Source organism: Oncorhynchus tshawytscha, linkage group LG09, assembly GCF_018296145.1.
Source record: "Oncorhynchus tshawytscha isolate Ot180627B linkage group LG09, Otsh_v2.0, whole genome shotgun sequence".
In the NCBI taxonomy this organism is placed as follows: Eukaryota; Metazoa; Chordata; class Actinopteri; order Salmoniformes; family Salmonidae; genus Oncorhynchus; species Oncorhynchus tshawytscha.
This window is the reverse complement of record NC_056437.1, coordinates 5,899,382-5,914,265: the sequence shown is the minus strand read 5'-3', so window position 1 is coordinate 5,914,265 and position 14,884 is coordinate 5,899,382. Positions and strand designations below refer to the sequence as shown.

At 48.9% G+C, this 14,884-nt stretch overlaps 1 protein-coding gene across 12 annotated transcripts in view; it reads left to right on the top strand.

Annotated features, from left to right (window-relative positions):
* The window catches only part of LOC112234271 (cingulin-like protein 1), a 71,773-nt gene that overhangs the window by 47,513 nt on the left and 9,376 nt on the right, over window positions 1-14,884 (top strand). For 11 of the 12 annotated variants that reach the window (XM_042326419.1, XM_042326422.1, XM_042326418.1 and 8 more), the window contains exons 4-13: window positions 1,788-2,504; window positions 3,844-4,131; window positions 5,158-5,259; window positions 5,991-6,140; window positions 6,344-6,451; window positions 6,803-6,925; window positions 7,151-7,234; window positions 9,231-9,335; window positions 12,377-12,529; window positions 13,999-14,166. In XM_042326419.1, coding sequence (XP_042182353.1) covers window positions 1,788-2,504; window positions 3,844-4,131; window positions 5,158-5,259; window positions 5,991-6,140; window positions 6,344-6,451; window positions 6,803-6,925; window positions 7,151-7,234; window positions 9,231-9,335; window positions 12,377-12,529; window positions 13,999-14,166 — 1,998 coding nt within the window. The remainder of the gene's footprint in view (window positions 1-1,787; window positions 2,505-3,843; window positions 4,132-5,157; window positions 5,260-5,990; window positions 6,141-6,343; window positions 6,452-6,802; window positions 6,926-7,150; window positions 7,235-9,230; window positions 9,336-12,376; window positions 12,530-13,998; window positions 14,167-14,884) is intronic. The other variant, XM_042326424.1, reaches the window with a different exon arrangement.

The window sequence follows — 14,884 nt, the reverse complement described above, 5'->3', positions numbered from 1 at the left end:
TATACTAGAGGTCAGAGGTCTCTGGTTCAGAATGAAGGAGAGAGACAGTATACTAGAGGTCAGAGGTCTCTGGTTCAGAATGAAGGGTGAAGGAGAGAGACAGTATACTAGAGGTCAGAGGTCTCTGGTTCAGAATGAAGGAGAGAGACAGTATACTAGAGGTCAGAGGGTCTCTGGTTCAGAATGAAGGGTGAAGGAGAGAGACACAGCCTTGAAGGGACACACTATCACACCATCTTATGTCCTCTGTGGGTTACAGAGTAAGACCGTTATCCTCTCACTGGGAGCTGTGATACAGTGTGAGACAGTCCACTGGCACAGAAGGAAACATGTTAGGTCTCTGTCACCTAAGAGTGTATTGAGGATTAACTCAGACACACCGTTCTGGATCAGATACTAGCTAATGGATGACTCTAATGGATGACTCTAGTGGATGACTCTAATGGATGACTCTAATGGTTGACTCTAATGGATGACTCTAATGGATGACTCTAATGGATGACTCTAATGGTTGACTCTAATGGTTGACTCTAGTGGATGACTCTAGTGGATGACTCTAGTGGATGACTCTAATGGATGACTCTAATGGATGACTCTAATGGATGACTCTAATGGTTGACTCTAATGGTTGACTCTAGTGGATGACTCTAATGGTTGACTCTAATGGATGACTCTAATGGATGACTCTAATGGATGACTCTAGTGGATGACTCTAATGGTTGACTCTAATGGTTGACTCTAATGATTGACTCTAATGGTTGACTCTAATGGATGACTCTAATGGATGACTCTAGTGGATGACTCTAATGGATGACTCTAGTGGTTGACTCTAGTGATTGACTCTAATGGTTGACTCTAATGGTTGACTCTAATGGTTGACTCTAGTGGTTGACTCTAGTGGTTGACTCTAGTGGTTGACTCTAATGGTTGACTCTAATGGTTGACTCTAATGGATGACTCTAATGGATGACTAATGATTGACTCTAATGGATGACTCTAATGGATTACTTTAATGCTTCACTCTAATGGATGACTCTAATGGATGACTCTAATGGATGACTCTAATGGATGACTAATGATTGACTCTAATGGATGACTCTAATGGATGACTCTAATGATTGACTCTAATGGATGACTCTAATGGATGACTCTAATGGTTGACTCTAATGGATGACTCTAATGGATGACTCTAATGATTGACTCTAATGATTGACTCTAATGGTTGACTAATGGATGACTCTAATGGATGACTCTAATGATTGACTCTAATGATTGACTCTAATGGATGACTCTAATGATTGACTCTAATGGATGACTCTAATGGATGACTCTAATGATTGACTCTAATGGTTGACTCTTGCCTCACCACAGCAGGGCCTTTTCTGCGTCTATTGTTCTTCCATGATATCAGTCATTATTTCTCCTGTCCAGACATGAGTGAATTGGGAAGAGGGATATTTCATAATATAAGGAGGATTGGTTCTGCCCTTTCTGCTACTGACCTTTAAAGGCAGAAGTATGTAACAGCTAATGAAAACAACAAGAGTTTTATCCAGAGCAAAGGTTCCAGACCGACATCATCGTTACATGCCAAGCTCAACCCTCTTTCCCACGCATGGGAGTAGGGTGAAGTTGTCCCTAAATGCTGATCTTGGGTCAGTTTTGCATTTCCCCTACTAATGGTTAAGTTTAGGATCGGGGAAGGCGAAGCTGATCCTAAATCTGTACGTAAGGGGAAACCTCACCCAGGAGCCCCACTGTGTTGAAACCGTAGATTTCTCTCTTAGGAAGCCACTGCCGTTAAAGAGACAAGGAGTGTATCCAGCCATAGCAACCCTAGCAACCATATCAACCCTAGCGCGACTGCGGTCAACCGTAACGGCCACACCAGAGGGACGTTGCCCCCCACTGAGGTTCTGTCTCTACGGGGTCTCAGGAAGACGCAGAGCAGCTCATTGGAGGACGAAGAGAAGGTTTCCAGGACCAATAAGAGGACGGTGCTGTCCAGAGGATCTAATCTAACCCGCTCCGGGAGTGTCAAGGACCTGATTCACAAGTTCTCGGGCTCCTCGTCAGTCAATGAAAACGACTCACCGGTTCTGTCAATGGGCGGATCCCTGCCCGAAGACTCTAACCGGCCAATCAGGATGTCCACAGCCAGAACTGTGGAGGTACTGGCCTATCAGAACTCCCAGTCCAACCCAAACACAGCCACTCCCAGTAGTACCACAGTACAGACACAGAGCCCAGTCAGAATGTCCACAGCCAAGTCCACCTCCCAGTCCAACCCAGCCATTCACAGCAGCAGCACCGTAGAGAACCAGAACCCGGTACCTTCTATCGAACTAACCCCTCCACCCAAGGAGTCTCAGCCCGGCCTTAAGGGGACGAAGACGGGCTCACCACAGCCCAGGAGTCCTTCAGACAGTCATTCCCAGAAGGGTGAGGGCCAGAACCAGGGTGGCTCACACAAAGATTCCATGGCAGGCTCTGGATTGGCTTCGGTAAGTAGACCTCTAGATAGGCTCCTTTGTAAAGGGCCAAGAACTGACCACACCGATCACTGATTGGTTGGCATCCGAGACCACGTCCACTAGTGATCATACTCCGTATGAAGATCACGCAGCCTGTCTGCCTGTCTGCCTGTCTGCCTGTCTGCCTGTCTGCCTTGTCTGCCTGTCTGCCTGTCTGCCTGTCTGCCTGTCTGCCTGTCTGTCTGTCTGTCTGCCTGTCTGTCTGTCTGCCTGCCTGTCTGTCTGTCTGCCTGTCTTTCTTTCTGTCTTTCTGTCTGCCTGTCTGCCTGTCTGCCTGTCTGTCTGTGTCTGCCTGTCTGTCTGTCTGTCTGCCTGCCTGTCTGTCTGTCTGCCTGTCTTTCTTTCTGTCTTTCTGTCTGCCTGTCTGCCTGTCTGCCTGTCTGTCTGCCTGTCTCTGTCTTGTCTGTTTGTCCACAACAACAGCAATCAACACAATCGTGCATCCGCCTTTCCATTCGTCTGTGCATGCATGACCAATAGCAGTCCATCCGTCTGTGCATGCGTGACCAATAGCAGTCCATCCGTCTGTGCATGCGTGACCAATAGCAGTCCATCCGTCTGTGCATGCGTGACCAATAGCAGTCCATCCGTCTGTGCATGCGTGACCAATAGCAGTCCATCTGCACCCCTAACTCTTGCATCTAACAAATCAAACTCAACTTAATGGCTTGTTCCTAACACGAGGCTCTTAGTCATAATGAGCTGTAGCATTGCTATGTGTGTGGATGTTGTTACCACTGTGCTGGACAGCGATGTCACTCATGTTCACGTCACGCCGTTGCATGTCTGTTCAGTGGAATTCACTGGTTCGATTTGCACGTGAAACAATCTCAGATCTCTCTCCTGAACATACGGCACCTTCAAATTCCACCGAATGCTCCCTGCGCTGTACTGTACTGGGCGCCTGTCTGTCAACAGCTATACTATTGATTTCTCTCTCTCTCTCTCCCCTGTCTCTCTCCCCCTTCCCTCTCCCCCTGTCCCTCTCCCCCTGTCCCTCTCCCCCCCCTTCCCCCTGTCCCTCTCCCCCTGTCCCTCTCTCCCCCTGTCTCTCCCCCTTCCCTCTCCCCCCCTTCCCTCTCTCCCCCCCCTGTCTCTCTCCCCCCCTCTCCCCCTGTCTCTCTCCCCTCTCTCTCCCCCTGTCTCTCTCCCCCTTCTCTCTCACCCCTTCCCTCTCCCCCTGTCTCTCTCCCCCTTCCCTCTCTCTCTCTCTCTCCCCCTGTCTCTCTCCCCCTTCTCTCTCACCCCTTCCCTCTCCCTCTCTCCATCCCTCCATCCATATATTTAATATCTTCTCCTCTTCCTCCAGGAATCAGACTTTAATCCCAACAAGAGGCCTGAAAGTCCCCCATCTGAAGACGAGCCATCCAATCCCATCAAAGTCCGCCAGAACCCCAAATACCAGCTGTACCTGAGTGGAGACGTGCCGGGGAACGGTTCCAGGGATACGAATGGAACATTTGGGGGAGAGAACGTGAACGGGATGGAACCCAGGAACAGTTCCCGTTGGGACAGCGCTAGTTCCAGATTCGGGCCAAACTATCACGGGTCCCTGGAATCTCTGGCCTCTCGGGACTGGGACACCATGTCGGACAGGGTGAGGAACAGAGGCCTGGGGCCACTTGGGGCGGGTACTGAGGCCAGAGGAATAAGACAGGGTTGAGGCGTGGGCCTCCAGGAGCCAGGGATTTCATTCAGGGGTGGTGGTGGGGCCAGCACTGCTAGGGGCCAGGAGATGTTGATGGGGAACGAGAGGGACAGTAGTAGGGCTTCCAGGGGCGAGGAGATGTTGATGGGGAATGAGAAGGACAGTAGTAGGGCTTCCAGGGGCCAGGAGATGTTGATGGGGAATGAGAGGGACAGTAGTAGGGCTTCCAGGGGCCAGGAGATGTTGATGGGGAATGAGAGGGACAGTAGTAGGGCTTCCAGGGGCCAGGAGATGTTGATGGGGAATGAGAGGGACAGTAGTAGGGCTTCAAGGGGCCAGGAGATGTTGATGGGGAATGAGAGGGACAGTAGTAGGTTCTTCCAGGGGCCAGGAGAATCAGATATGGAGTGTGATCAGCACCTGTCTGTCTGCTCCACCTCTCTGTCTGCGCCCCCTGTCTGTCTGCTCCACCTCTCTGTCTGCGCTCCCTGTCTCTCTGCTCCACCTGTCTGTCTGCTCCGCCTGTCTGTCTGCTCTGCCTGTCTGTCTGCTCTGCCTGTCTGTCTGCTCTGCCTGTCTGTCTGCTCTGCCTGTCTGTCTGCTCTGCCTGTCTGTCTGCTCTGCCTGTCTGTCTGCTCCGCCTGTCTGTCTGCTCCGCCTGTCTCTGCTCCGCCTGTCTCTGCTCCGCCTGTCTGTCTGCTCCGCCTGTCTGTCTGCTCCGTCTGTCTGTACTGTAGGAGCATGGCGTGAGCCACCTTAGACCTGGCCTTTATGATGCAGCGCCATCTACTGGTGTACAACAGGCGTTTACAATAATATCATTATTCAAATCAAATCCGTATTGAATTAACCGTGGACAATATGACCATTTCACCAGTGGTGAATCCTCGGCATAGCATTGTCAAAGACAACGTTTTAAGAATGTTTTTTTAAATGATTTATTTTGTCAATGGAATGTTTCTGTGTGTTGTCTAGCTGGGAGGTTTTGAGAGTCCTCCCAGGGTGTTCAACAGTCCCTACGCTACAGCGGCTTCCACGGACTACAACCCTGGCATGTACCGGATGTCAGAGTATAAGGTAAAACACTCAGCAAAAGGGGATTATGTGGTACAGAAACAACTATTTTACTAATATCTTGTTTGTCTTAGAGAGCATAGAATCATGTTATTATGTACAGCCCATTTACCTGTTTGTCTTCCTTTCTCTATCTGCCTCCTCTCCTCTCGTCTCGTCTCGTCTCGTCTCGTCTCCTCTCCCACTCTCGTCTCGTCTCGTCTCCTCTCCTCTCCTCTCCCACTCTCGTCTTGTCTCCTCTCCCCCTCTCGTCTCATCTCCCCCTCCTCTCCTCTCCTCTCCTCTCCTCTCCTCTCCTCTCCTCTCCTCTCCTCTCCTCTCCTCTCGTCTCGTCTCCCTCTCTCCTCTCCCTCTCCTCTCCTCTCCTCTCCTCTCCTCTCCTCTCCTCTCTCTCTCTCCTCTCCTCTCGTCTCCCCTCTCCCCCTCTCGTCTCTCCTCTCCTCTCTCTCCTCTCGTCTCCCTCTCCCCCTCTCGTCTCCCTCTCTCCTCTCCTCTCCTCTCCTCTCCTCTCTCCTCCTCTCCTCTCCTCTCCTCTCCTCTCCCCCTCTCTCTCTCCTCTCCTCTCCTCTCGTCTCCTCTCCTCTCCTCTCCTCTCCTCTCCTCTCTCCTCCTCCCTCTCCTCTCCTCTCCCCCTCCTCCTCTCCTCTCCTCTCCTCTCCTCTCCTCTCCTCTCGTCTCGTCTCGTCTCGTCTCCTCTCCTCTCCTCTCCTGTTTTCCCACTCGATTATATGAAGGAGGGATTGTCTCCAGCCACATCAGAGCTGAACCTGTTCAACAGCTACAACAGCAGGAGTACCAGCCCTGTGCCCTCCTTCACCCGGACTGTGACCGCCCAACGTGCACCCTTCTCAACCTACGACACCATCAGGAGGCGGGACCAGCAGGTTAAAAAAAACTATCATTATTGTAGACTGACCTCTTCCCAGCTGTTGACTATAGTGTCAGGTATATCAGTATTGTAGACTGACCTCTTCCCAGCTGTTGGCTATAGTGTCAGCTATATTAGTTTTGTAGACTGACCTCTTCTCAGCTGTTGACTGTAGTGTCAGGTATATCAGTATCGTAGACTGACCCCTGGTTCTTCCAGGGGATGTCAAGCCAACTCCACATGCGTTCCACTGTGTCGTCTGTCGCTATGCCCAACAAGAGAGACTACATCGAGGAGTTGACCAGGCAGTTGGATGCCTGTCAGAAGGTGCAGTATGAAAACACACACTCTCATTCTCCCTCCCTCCCTCCCTCCCTCCCTCCCTCCCTCCCTCCCTCCCTCCCTCCCCCTCCCTCCCTCCCTCCCTCCCTCCCTCCCTCCCTCCCTCCCTCCTTCCCCCTCTCCCCCCTCCCCTCCCTCCATCCCTCCTTCCCCTCTACCCCCTCCCTCCCCTCCTCCCTCCCTCCCTCCTCCCTCCATCCCCCTCCCTCCCTCCCTCCCCTCCCCTTCCTTCCTTCCTTCCTTCCCTCCCCCGCCTTCCTCCTCTCCCTCACTCCCTCCCTCCCTCCCTCCTTCCCTCCCTGCTTCATATCCTCCGTGTCCCCCTCTTGTCCACAGAGGAACCAGTTCCTGGAGGCAGAGAGCGTAGAGATGGATAAAGAGAGGAACCAGATCAGGTTGGAGATGAGAAGCCTGTTGGTGAACAACGAGGACCTTCTCAGAACCAACAGTACCCTGCAGGTGTGTAGCATGATGGACTACAATACCCAGAATGCTCCGTGTCAGATATCTGATTTGATCTCAGTGAAGATGTTGCCTGGGTACCAGTCTGTTTGTGCCGTGATACCACTCCTTGTCATGCAAAACATGGCTAAGAGTGACATGATGGCACAAACAGACTGGTACCCAGGCTAGTAAAGAGGTTCCTGAAGCTAACGTAATGTCCTGTCTCCTTATCAATCCAAGATGGAGATGAGTAGGATGAGGATGAGGATGGTAGAGCTGGAGAGAGACAACACGGCCATGACGGAACGCTTCAGAGTTATGGAGGTAGGCTTCTGGACTACACAGAAACTACACTGTGTTCATCTGGACTACACAGAAACTACACTGTGTTCATCTGGACTACACAGAAACTACACTGTGTTCATCTGGACTACACAGAAACTACACTGTGTTCATCTGGACTACACATAAACTACACTGTAACACTGGACTACACAGAAACTACACTGTGTATCACTGGACTACACAGAAACTACACTGTACCACTGGACTACACAGAAACTACACTGTACCACTGGACTGGACTACACAGAAACTACACGATGTACCACTGGACTACACATAAACTACATTGTAACACTGGACTACACAGAAACTACACTGTGTATCACTGGACTACACAGAAACTACACTGTGTTCATCTGGACTACACAGAAACTACACGATGTACCACTGGACTACACATAAACTACATTGTAACACTGGACTACACAGAAACTACACTGTGTATCACTGGACTACACAGAAACTACACTGTGTATCACTGGACTACACAGAAACTACACTGTAACACTGGACTACACAGAAACTACACTGTGTATCACTGGACTACACAGAAACTACACTGTGTATCACTGGACTACACAGAAACTACACTGTACCACTGGACTGGACTACACAGAAACTACACGATGTACCACTGGACTACACAGAAACTACACTGTACCACTGGACTACACAGAAACTACACTGTGTTCATCTGGACTGGACTACACATAAACTACACTGTGTTCATCTGGACTGGACTACACATAAACTACACTGTGTTCATCTGGACTGGACTACACATAAACTACACTGTGTTCATCTGGACTGGACTACACAGAAACTACACTGTGTTCATCTGGACTACACAGAAACTACACTGTACCACTGGACTACACAGAAACTACACTGTGTATCACTGGACTACACAGAAACTACACTGTGTTCATCTGGACTGGACTACACATAAACTACACTGTGTTCATCTGGACTGGACTACACATAAACTACACTGTGTTCATCTGGACTGGACTACACATAAACTACACTGTGTTCATCTGGATTGGACTACACATAAACTACACTGTGTTCATCTGGACTACACATAAACTACACTGTGTTCATCTGGACTGGACTACACATAAACTACACTGTGTTCATCTGGACTGGACTTCACATAAACTACACTGTATTCATCTGGACTGGACTACACATAAACTACACTGTGTTCATCTGGACTGGACTACACATAAACTACACTGTGTTCATCTGGACTGGACTACACATAAACTACACTGTGTTCATCTGGACTGGACTACACATAAACTACACTGTGTTCATCTGGACTGGACTACACATAAACTACACTGTGTTCATCTGGACTGGACTACACATAAACTACACTGTGTTCATCTGGACTGGACTACACATAAACTACACTGTGTTCATCTGGACTGGACTACACATAAACTACACTGTGTTCATCTGGACTGGACTACACAAACTACACTGTGTTCATCTGGACTACACATAAACTACACTGTGTTCATCTGGACTGGACTACACAGAAACTACACTGTGTATAGTCTTCTGAGACTCTTTAATGGAGCTGGATAGAAGGATTATCTTACAACACACAAGCTCTCAAATAGTTCAAGTTAAGAGCGTTTGGGCCAGTAGCTGAAAGGTTGCTGGTTTGAATCCCTGAGCTGACTAGGTGAACAATCTATCGATGTGCCCTTTGAGCAAGGCACTTAACCCCAATTTCCCCTGTCAGTCACTCTGGAGAAAGGTGCTAAAATGTGAATGTACCAGCGCCTCAAATCTCCTACTGCTTCAGCTCCTGTTATAGAATATGACAAAAATGGAGATCCTGCACCTGAATATAATCAGGACCGGCACCCGGCACCTATTTCAGCTCAAGTCAAACACCAGTGGTTGTGTTGAAACACAGAGGATGTCTCTAGAGAGCTGATCTCATCTATGTTTCCTCCAGACGGAGCTGACCGAGGCCAGAGAGATGATGGTGGAGGCCAACACTCAGGAATACGCCTTCAACTTCCTGCAGCAGTCTCTGAAGAATAAGATACAGGACGCTGAGGTACAGTATAGGCTTCTCCGTAATCAGATTCCACCACAGACCTGTCAGTCAGTCAGCTGGGCCTATTCTACCACAGACCTGTCAGTCAGTCAGCTGGGCCTATTCTACCACAGACCTGTCAGTCAGTCAGCTGGGCCTATTCTACCACAGACCTGTCAGTCAGTCAGCTGGGCCTATTCTACCACAGACCTGTCAGTCAGTCAGCTGGGCCTATTCTACCACAGACCTGTCAGTCAGTCAGCTGGGCCTATTCTACCACAGACCTGTCAGTCAGTCAGCTGAGCCTATTCTACCACAGACCTGTCAGTCAGTCAGCTGGGCCTATTCTACCACAGACCTGTCAGTCAGTCAGCTGGGCCTATTCTACCACAGACCTGTCAGTCAGTCAGCTGGGCCTATTCTACCACAGACCTGTCAGTCAGTCAGCTGGGCCTATTCTACCACAGACCTGTCAGTCAGTCAGCTGGGCCTATTCTCAGTCAGTCAGCTGGGCCTATTCTACCATAGACCTGTCAGTCAGTCAGCTGGGCCTATTCTACCACAGACCTCAGTCAGTCAGCTGGGCCTATTCTACCACAGACCTCAGTCAGTCAGCTGGGCCTATTCTACCACAGACCTGTCAGTCAGTCAGCTGGGCCTATTCTACCACAGACCTCAGTCAGTTAGCTGGGCCTATTCTACCACAGACCTGTCAGTCAGCTGGGCCTATTCTACCACAGACCTGTCAGTCAGCTGGGCCTATTCTACCACAGACCTGTCAGTCAGCTGGGCCTATTCTACCACAGACCTGTCAGTCAGTCAGCTGGGCCTATTCTACCACAGACCTGTCAGTCAGCTGGGCCTATTCTACCACAGACCTCAGTCAGTTAGCTGGGCCTATTCTACCACAGACCTGTCAGTCAGCTGGGCCTATTCTACCACAGACCTCAGTCAGTTAGCTGGGCCTATTCTACCACAGACCTGTCAGTCAGCTGGGCCTATTCTACCACAGACCTGTCAGTCAGCTGGGCCTATTCTACCACAGACCTCAGTCAGTCAGCTGGGCCTATTCTACCACAGACCAGTCAGTCAGCTGGGCCTATTCTACCACAGACCTGTCAGTCAGCTGGGCCTATTCTACCACAGACCTGTCAGTCAGTCAGCTGGGCCTATTCTACCACAGACCTCAGTCAGTCAGCTGGGCCTATTCTACCACAGACCTCAGTCAGTCAGCTGGGCCTATTCTACCACAGACCTGTCAGTCAGTCAGCTGGGCCTATTCTACCACAGACCTCAGTCAGTCAGCTGGGCCTATTCTACTACAGACCTCAGTCAGTCAGCTGGGCCTATTCCACCACAGACCTGTCAGTCAGTTAGCTGGGCCTATTCTACCACAGACCTGTCATTCAGCTGGGCCTATTCTACCACAGACCTCAGTCAGTCAGCTGGGCCTATTCTACCACAGACCAGTCAGTCAGCTGGGCCTATTCTACCACAGACCTCAGTCAGTTAGCTGGCCCTATTCTACCACAGACCTCAGTCAGTCAGCTGGGCCTATTCCACCACAGACCTGTCAGTCAGCTGGGCCTATTCCACCACAGACCAGTCAGTCAGCTCGGCCTATTCCACCACAGACCAGTCAGTCAGCTGGGCCTATTCCACCACAGACCAGTCAGTCAGCTGGGCCTATTCAACCACAGACCAGTCAGTCAGCTGGGCCTATTCAACCACAGACCTGGGCCTATTCTACCACAGACCTCCGTCAGTCAGCTGGGCCTATTCCACCACAGACCTGTCAGTCAGCTGGGCCTATTCTACCACAGACCAGTCAGTCAGCTGGGCCTATTCCACCACAGACCTGTCAGTTAGCTGGGCCTATTCCACCACAGACCTGTCAGTCAGTCAGCTGGGCCTATTCCACCACAGACCTGTCAGTCAGCTGGGCCTATTCTACCACAGACCTCAGTCAGTCAGCTGGGCCTATTCTACCACAGACCAGTCAGTCAGCTGGGCCTATTCTACCACAGACCTCAGTCAGTCAGCTGGGCCTATTCTACCACAGACCTCAGTCAGTCAGCTGGGCCTATTCCACCACAGACCTGTCAGTCAGTTAGCTGGGCCTATTCTACCACAGACCTGTCAGTCATTCAGCTGGGCCTATTCTACCACAGACCTCAGTCAGTCAGCTGGGCCTATTCTACCACAGACCTCAGTCAGTTAGCTGGGCCTATTCTACCACAGACCTGTCAGTCAGTCAGCTGGCCCTATTCTACCACAGACCTGTCAGTCAGTCAGCTGGGCCTATTCTACCACAGACCTGTCAGTCAGTCAGCTGGGCCTATTCTACCACAGACCTGTCAGTCAGTCAGCTGGGCCTATTCTACCACAGACCTGTCAGTCATTCAGCTGGGCCTATTCTACCACAGACCTGTCAGTCAGTCAGCTGGGCCTATTCTACCACAGACCTGTCAGTCAGTCAGCTGGGCCTATTCTACCACAGACCTGTCAGTCAGTCAGCTGGGCCTATTCTACCACAGACCTGTCAGTCAGTCAGCTGGGCCTATTCCACCACAGACCTGTCAGTCAGTCAGCTGGGCCTATTCCACCACAGACCTGTCAGTCAGTCAGCTGGGCCTATTCTACCACAGACCTGTCAGTCAGTCAGTCAGCTGGGCCTATTCTACCACAGACCTGTCAGTCAGTCAGCTGGGCCTATTCCACCACAGACCTGTCAGTCAGTCAGCTGGGCCTATTCCACCACAGACCTGTCAGTCAGTCAGCTGGGCCCATTCTACCACAGACCTGTCAGTTAGCTGGGCCCATTCTACCACAGACCTGTCAGTCAGCTGTGCCTATTCTACCACAGACCTGTCAGTCAGCTGGGCCTTTTCCACCACAGACCTGTCAGTTAGCTGGGCCTATGTGTCTGCCTTGCGTGAGCCCCTGTGTGCAACCAAAAATGTCCCTACCATGGCCCTGCTCAAAATTAGTGCACTGTGTAACAAGTAGGGTTCCATTTCAGCCCCAGCCCCTGTGTCTGTCCTACACCATGTCCCCTATAGGAGGCGCTGGAGAAACAGACGCTCCATGCCGAGGGTCTGTCCGAGAAGCTGTGGCTGTCTGAGAGACAGTTGGAGGAGCTAGCGGGGGCCAAGGAGACACGGGACAAGAGGACATCAGAGCTCAGTGACACTGTCTTCAGACTGGAGACTGAGGTACAGTTGCATTATTATACTTGTGTGTGTGTGTGTGTGTGTGTGTGTGTGTGTGTGTGTGCGTGAGAGAGATCAGAGTCAGTCTTCAGACTGGAGACTGAGGTACAGGTCTGTTCACTTTACACACCTATAATGTAGCTTCAAGGGTTGTGGTTAATTCCACAAATTTAATTCAAATTAAATTCCCTCGTCCTGTAAATTCATTTTAATACTATTCAAATTCCAGGTCAGTCTTTAAATTCAGAGATAATTTAATTTCCTTTCAATTTTATTGTTAGGTAAATTCCAATAATTAAATTCTTAATTCAGTATTATCCCAAACTATTCCACATATTCAAATGAATTTCCCTCAAGCTTTCAGGGAGTATAGAAATACAGGTTAAAATGATTTAAAAACAAATCATGCAGTACTTTTGTTCAGTTAAATTACAAAGATGTATTTTTTTTTACTATTCCAATTCAAACATTCTAATTCCAATTCAAACATTCCAAACATTCTAATTCCAATTCAAACATTCCAAAGATTCTAATTCCAATTCAAACATTCCAAACATTCTAATTCCAATTCGATTCCAATGCCACAACTTGAAGATTGTTGAAATTCGAAATTGAATTCGTGTAACATTTCCTTGTGTTGATTCAGGAGTTACATTAACTCTGTAAGTGTTAAATTAAATACTCATTGGTGTGAAATAACCCCAGTGTTGTTGTTAATAAACAGTGTTAAAACAAAACCCACGCTCAACATTATGTTTCCCAGCATGCTCTATTGCAGGGAGATTTTTTGTTGTTTTGTTTCAATATCTATGTTTTTGCTACTCAAATACAAATAACATTTTTCTAAACTGATCCAATCTCTTCATTGGACTTGTTCCCATTACTGTAGTGGCTGTTCCAGGTTAGATGCTTGAAGTTGCATCATAGCTTAGTCTTCCCAACCTGTTCAGTCGTTCTAAATGCAGGTTGTGGGTGAATACAACATTTAAATGTTGGATAGCCCTACGCTGGCTGGATTCCAATAGGAATTACAACTCACTTTGCAAGCCAGCATAATGTGACTTTGCAAGCCTGATGTGGCCTGTAAACCAGGAGTTTCAAGACACTGTATTAGGGTAAACCTGGACCCTCAAAATAAGGCCTCGTGAAATATGTGTTGTATTGTGTTGATAACAGGATCTCACGTGGCAAAGTCCACAGGACTGAATATTGATGAATGCAACATCCATGTCTCTGTCACCAACAAATACAGTCACGGGGGGGTATAACTCTACAATTCACTCGAAAGTCAAGGCACTCTGGGAAATATACAAATGAGGCTTGGCACTAAGCATTGTGTTCATTTAACACTGAAAAGGGCAGACCCCGTATAGACACTGGACCAGTTTTAAATGTAACACCCTCAGTGTACATTACATTAACCCTAGATCGTTTGCTTTGTATATTTGCGTGACATTACTCTCCCTCCACAGCTAGGGGAGGCCCAACAGAGAGCCACCCAAGCCTCAGCAGAGCTCAGTCTGCACCAGAAGCTACGAGATGGTGACCAGCTGAGGGTAAAGGAGCTGGAAGAGAGGATACTGGAGAAGGGTCAGGAGCTGCAGAGAGCCCAGCAGACTGTCAGCCGTCTCCAGGGACAGGTAGATGAGGACACGGGCCTTACAGGTCTTACTGTAGTCAAATGCAGATCAATTCTGCTTAAGATTGGCTTTTGAAAGTCATTTCTGCTTCAGTGGAAACGTGTTTACAGCCATCGTGATTGTGTCACCTACCTGACCCATACTGTGACATGTGTGTCCATATGTGATTGTTCTGATTTACGCATGGATATAGTATTCTTTATTTCACTCTGTGTATTGTATATTTCTTACACTCTGTTATACTCTGTCAGGTGTCAGATAAACTAATAGATAACTGTATGTGTTGTCAGGTAAGCTGATAGTTAACTGTATGTGTTGTCAGGTAAGCTGATAGATAACTGTGTGTGTTGTCAGGTAAGCTGATAGATAACTGTGTGTGTTGTCAGGTAAGCTGATAGATAACTGTGTGTGTTGTCAGGTAAACTGATAGATAACTGTATGTGTTGTCAGGTAAACTGATAGATAACTGTATGTGTTGTCAGGTAAACTGATAGATAACTGTATGTGTTGTCAGATAAACTAATAGATAACTGTGTGTGTTGTCAGGTAAACTGATAGATAACTGTATGTGTTGTCAGGTAAACTGATAGATAACTGTATGTGTTGTCAGGTAAACTGATAGATAACTGTATGTGTTGTCAGGTAAACTGATAGATAACTGTATGTGTTGTCAGGTAAACTGATAGATAACTGTATGTGTTGTCAGATAAACTAATAG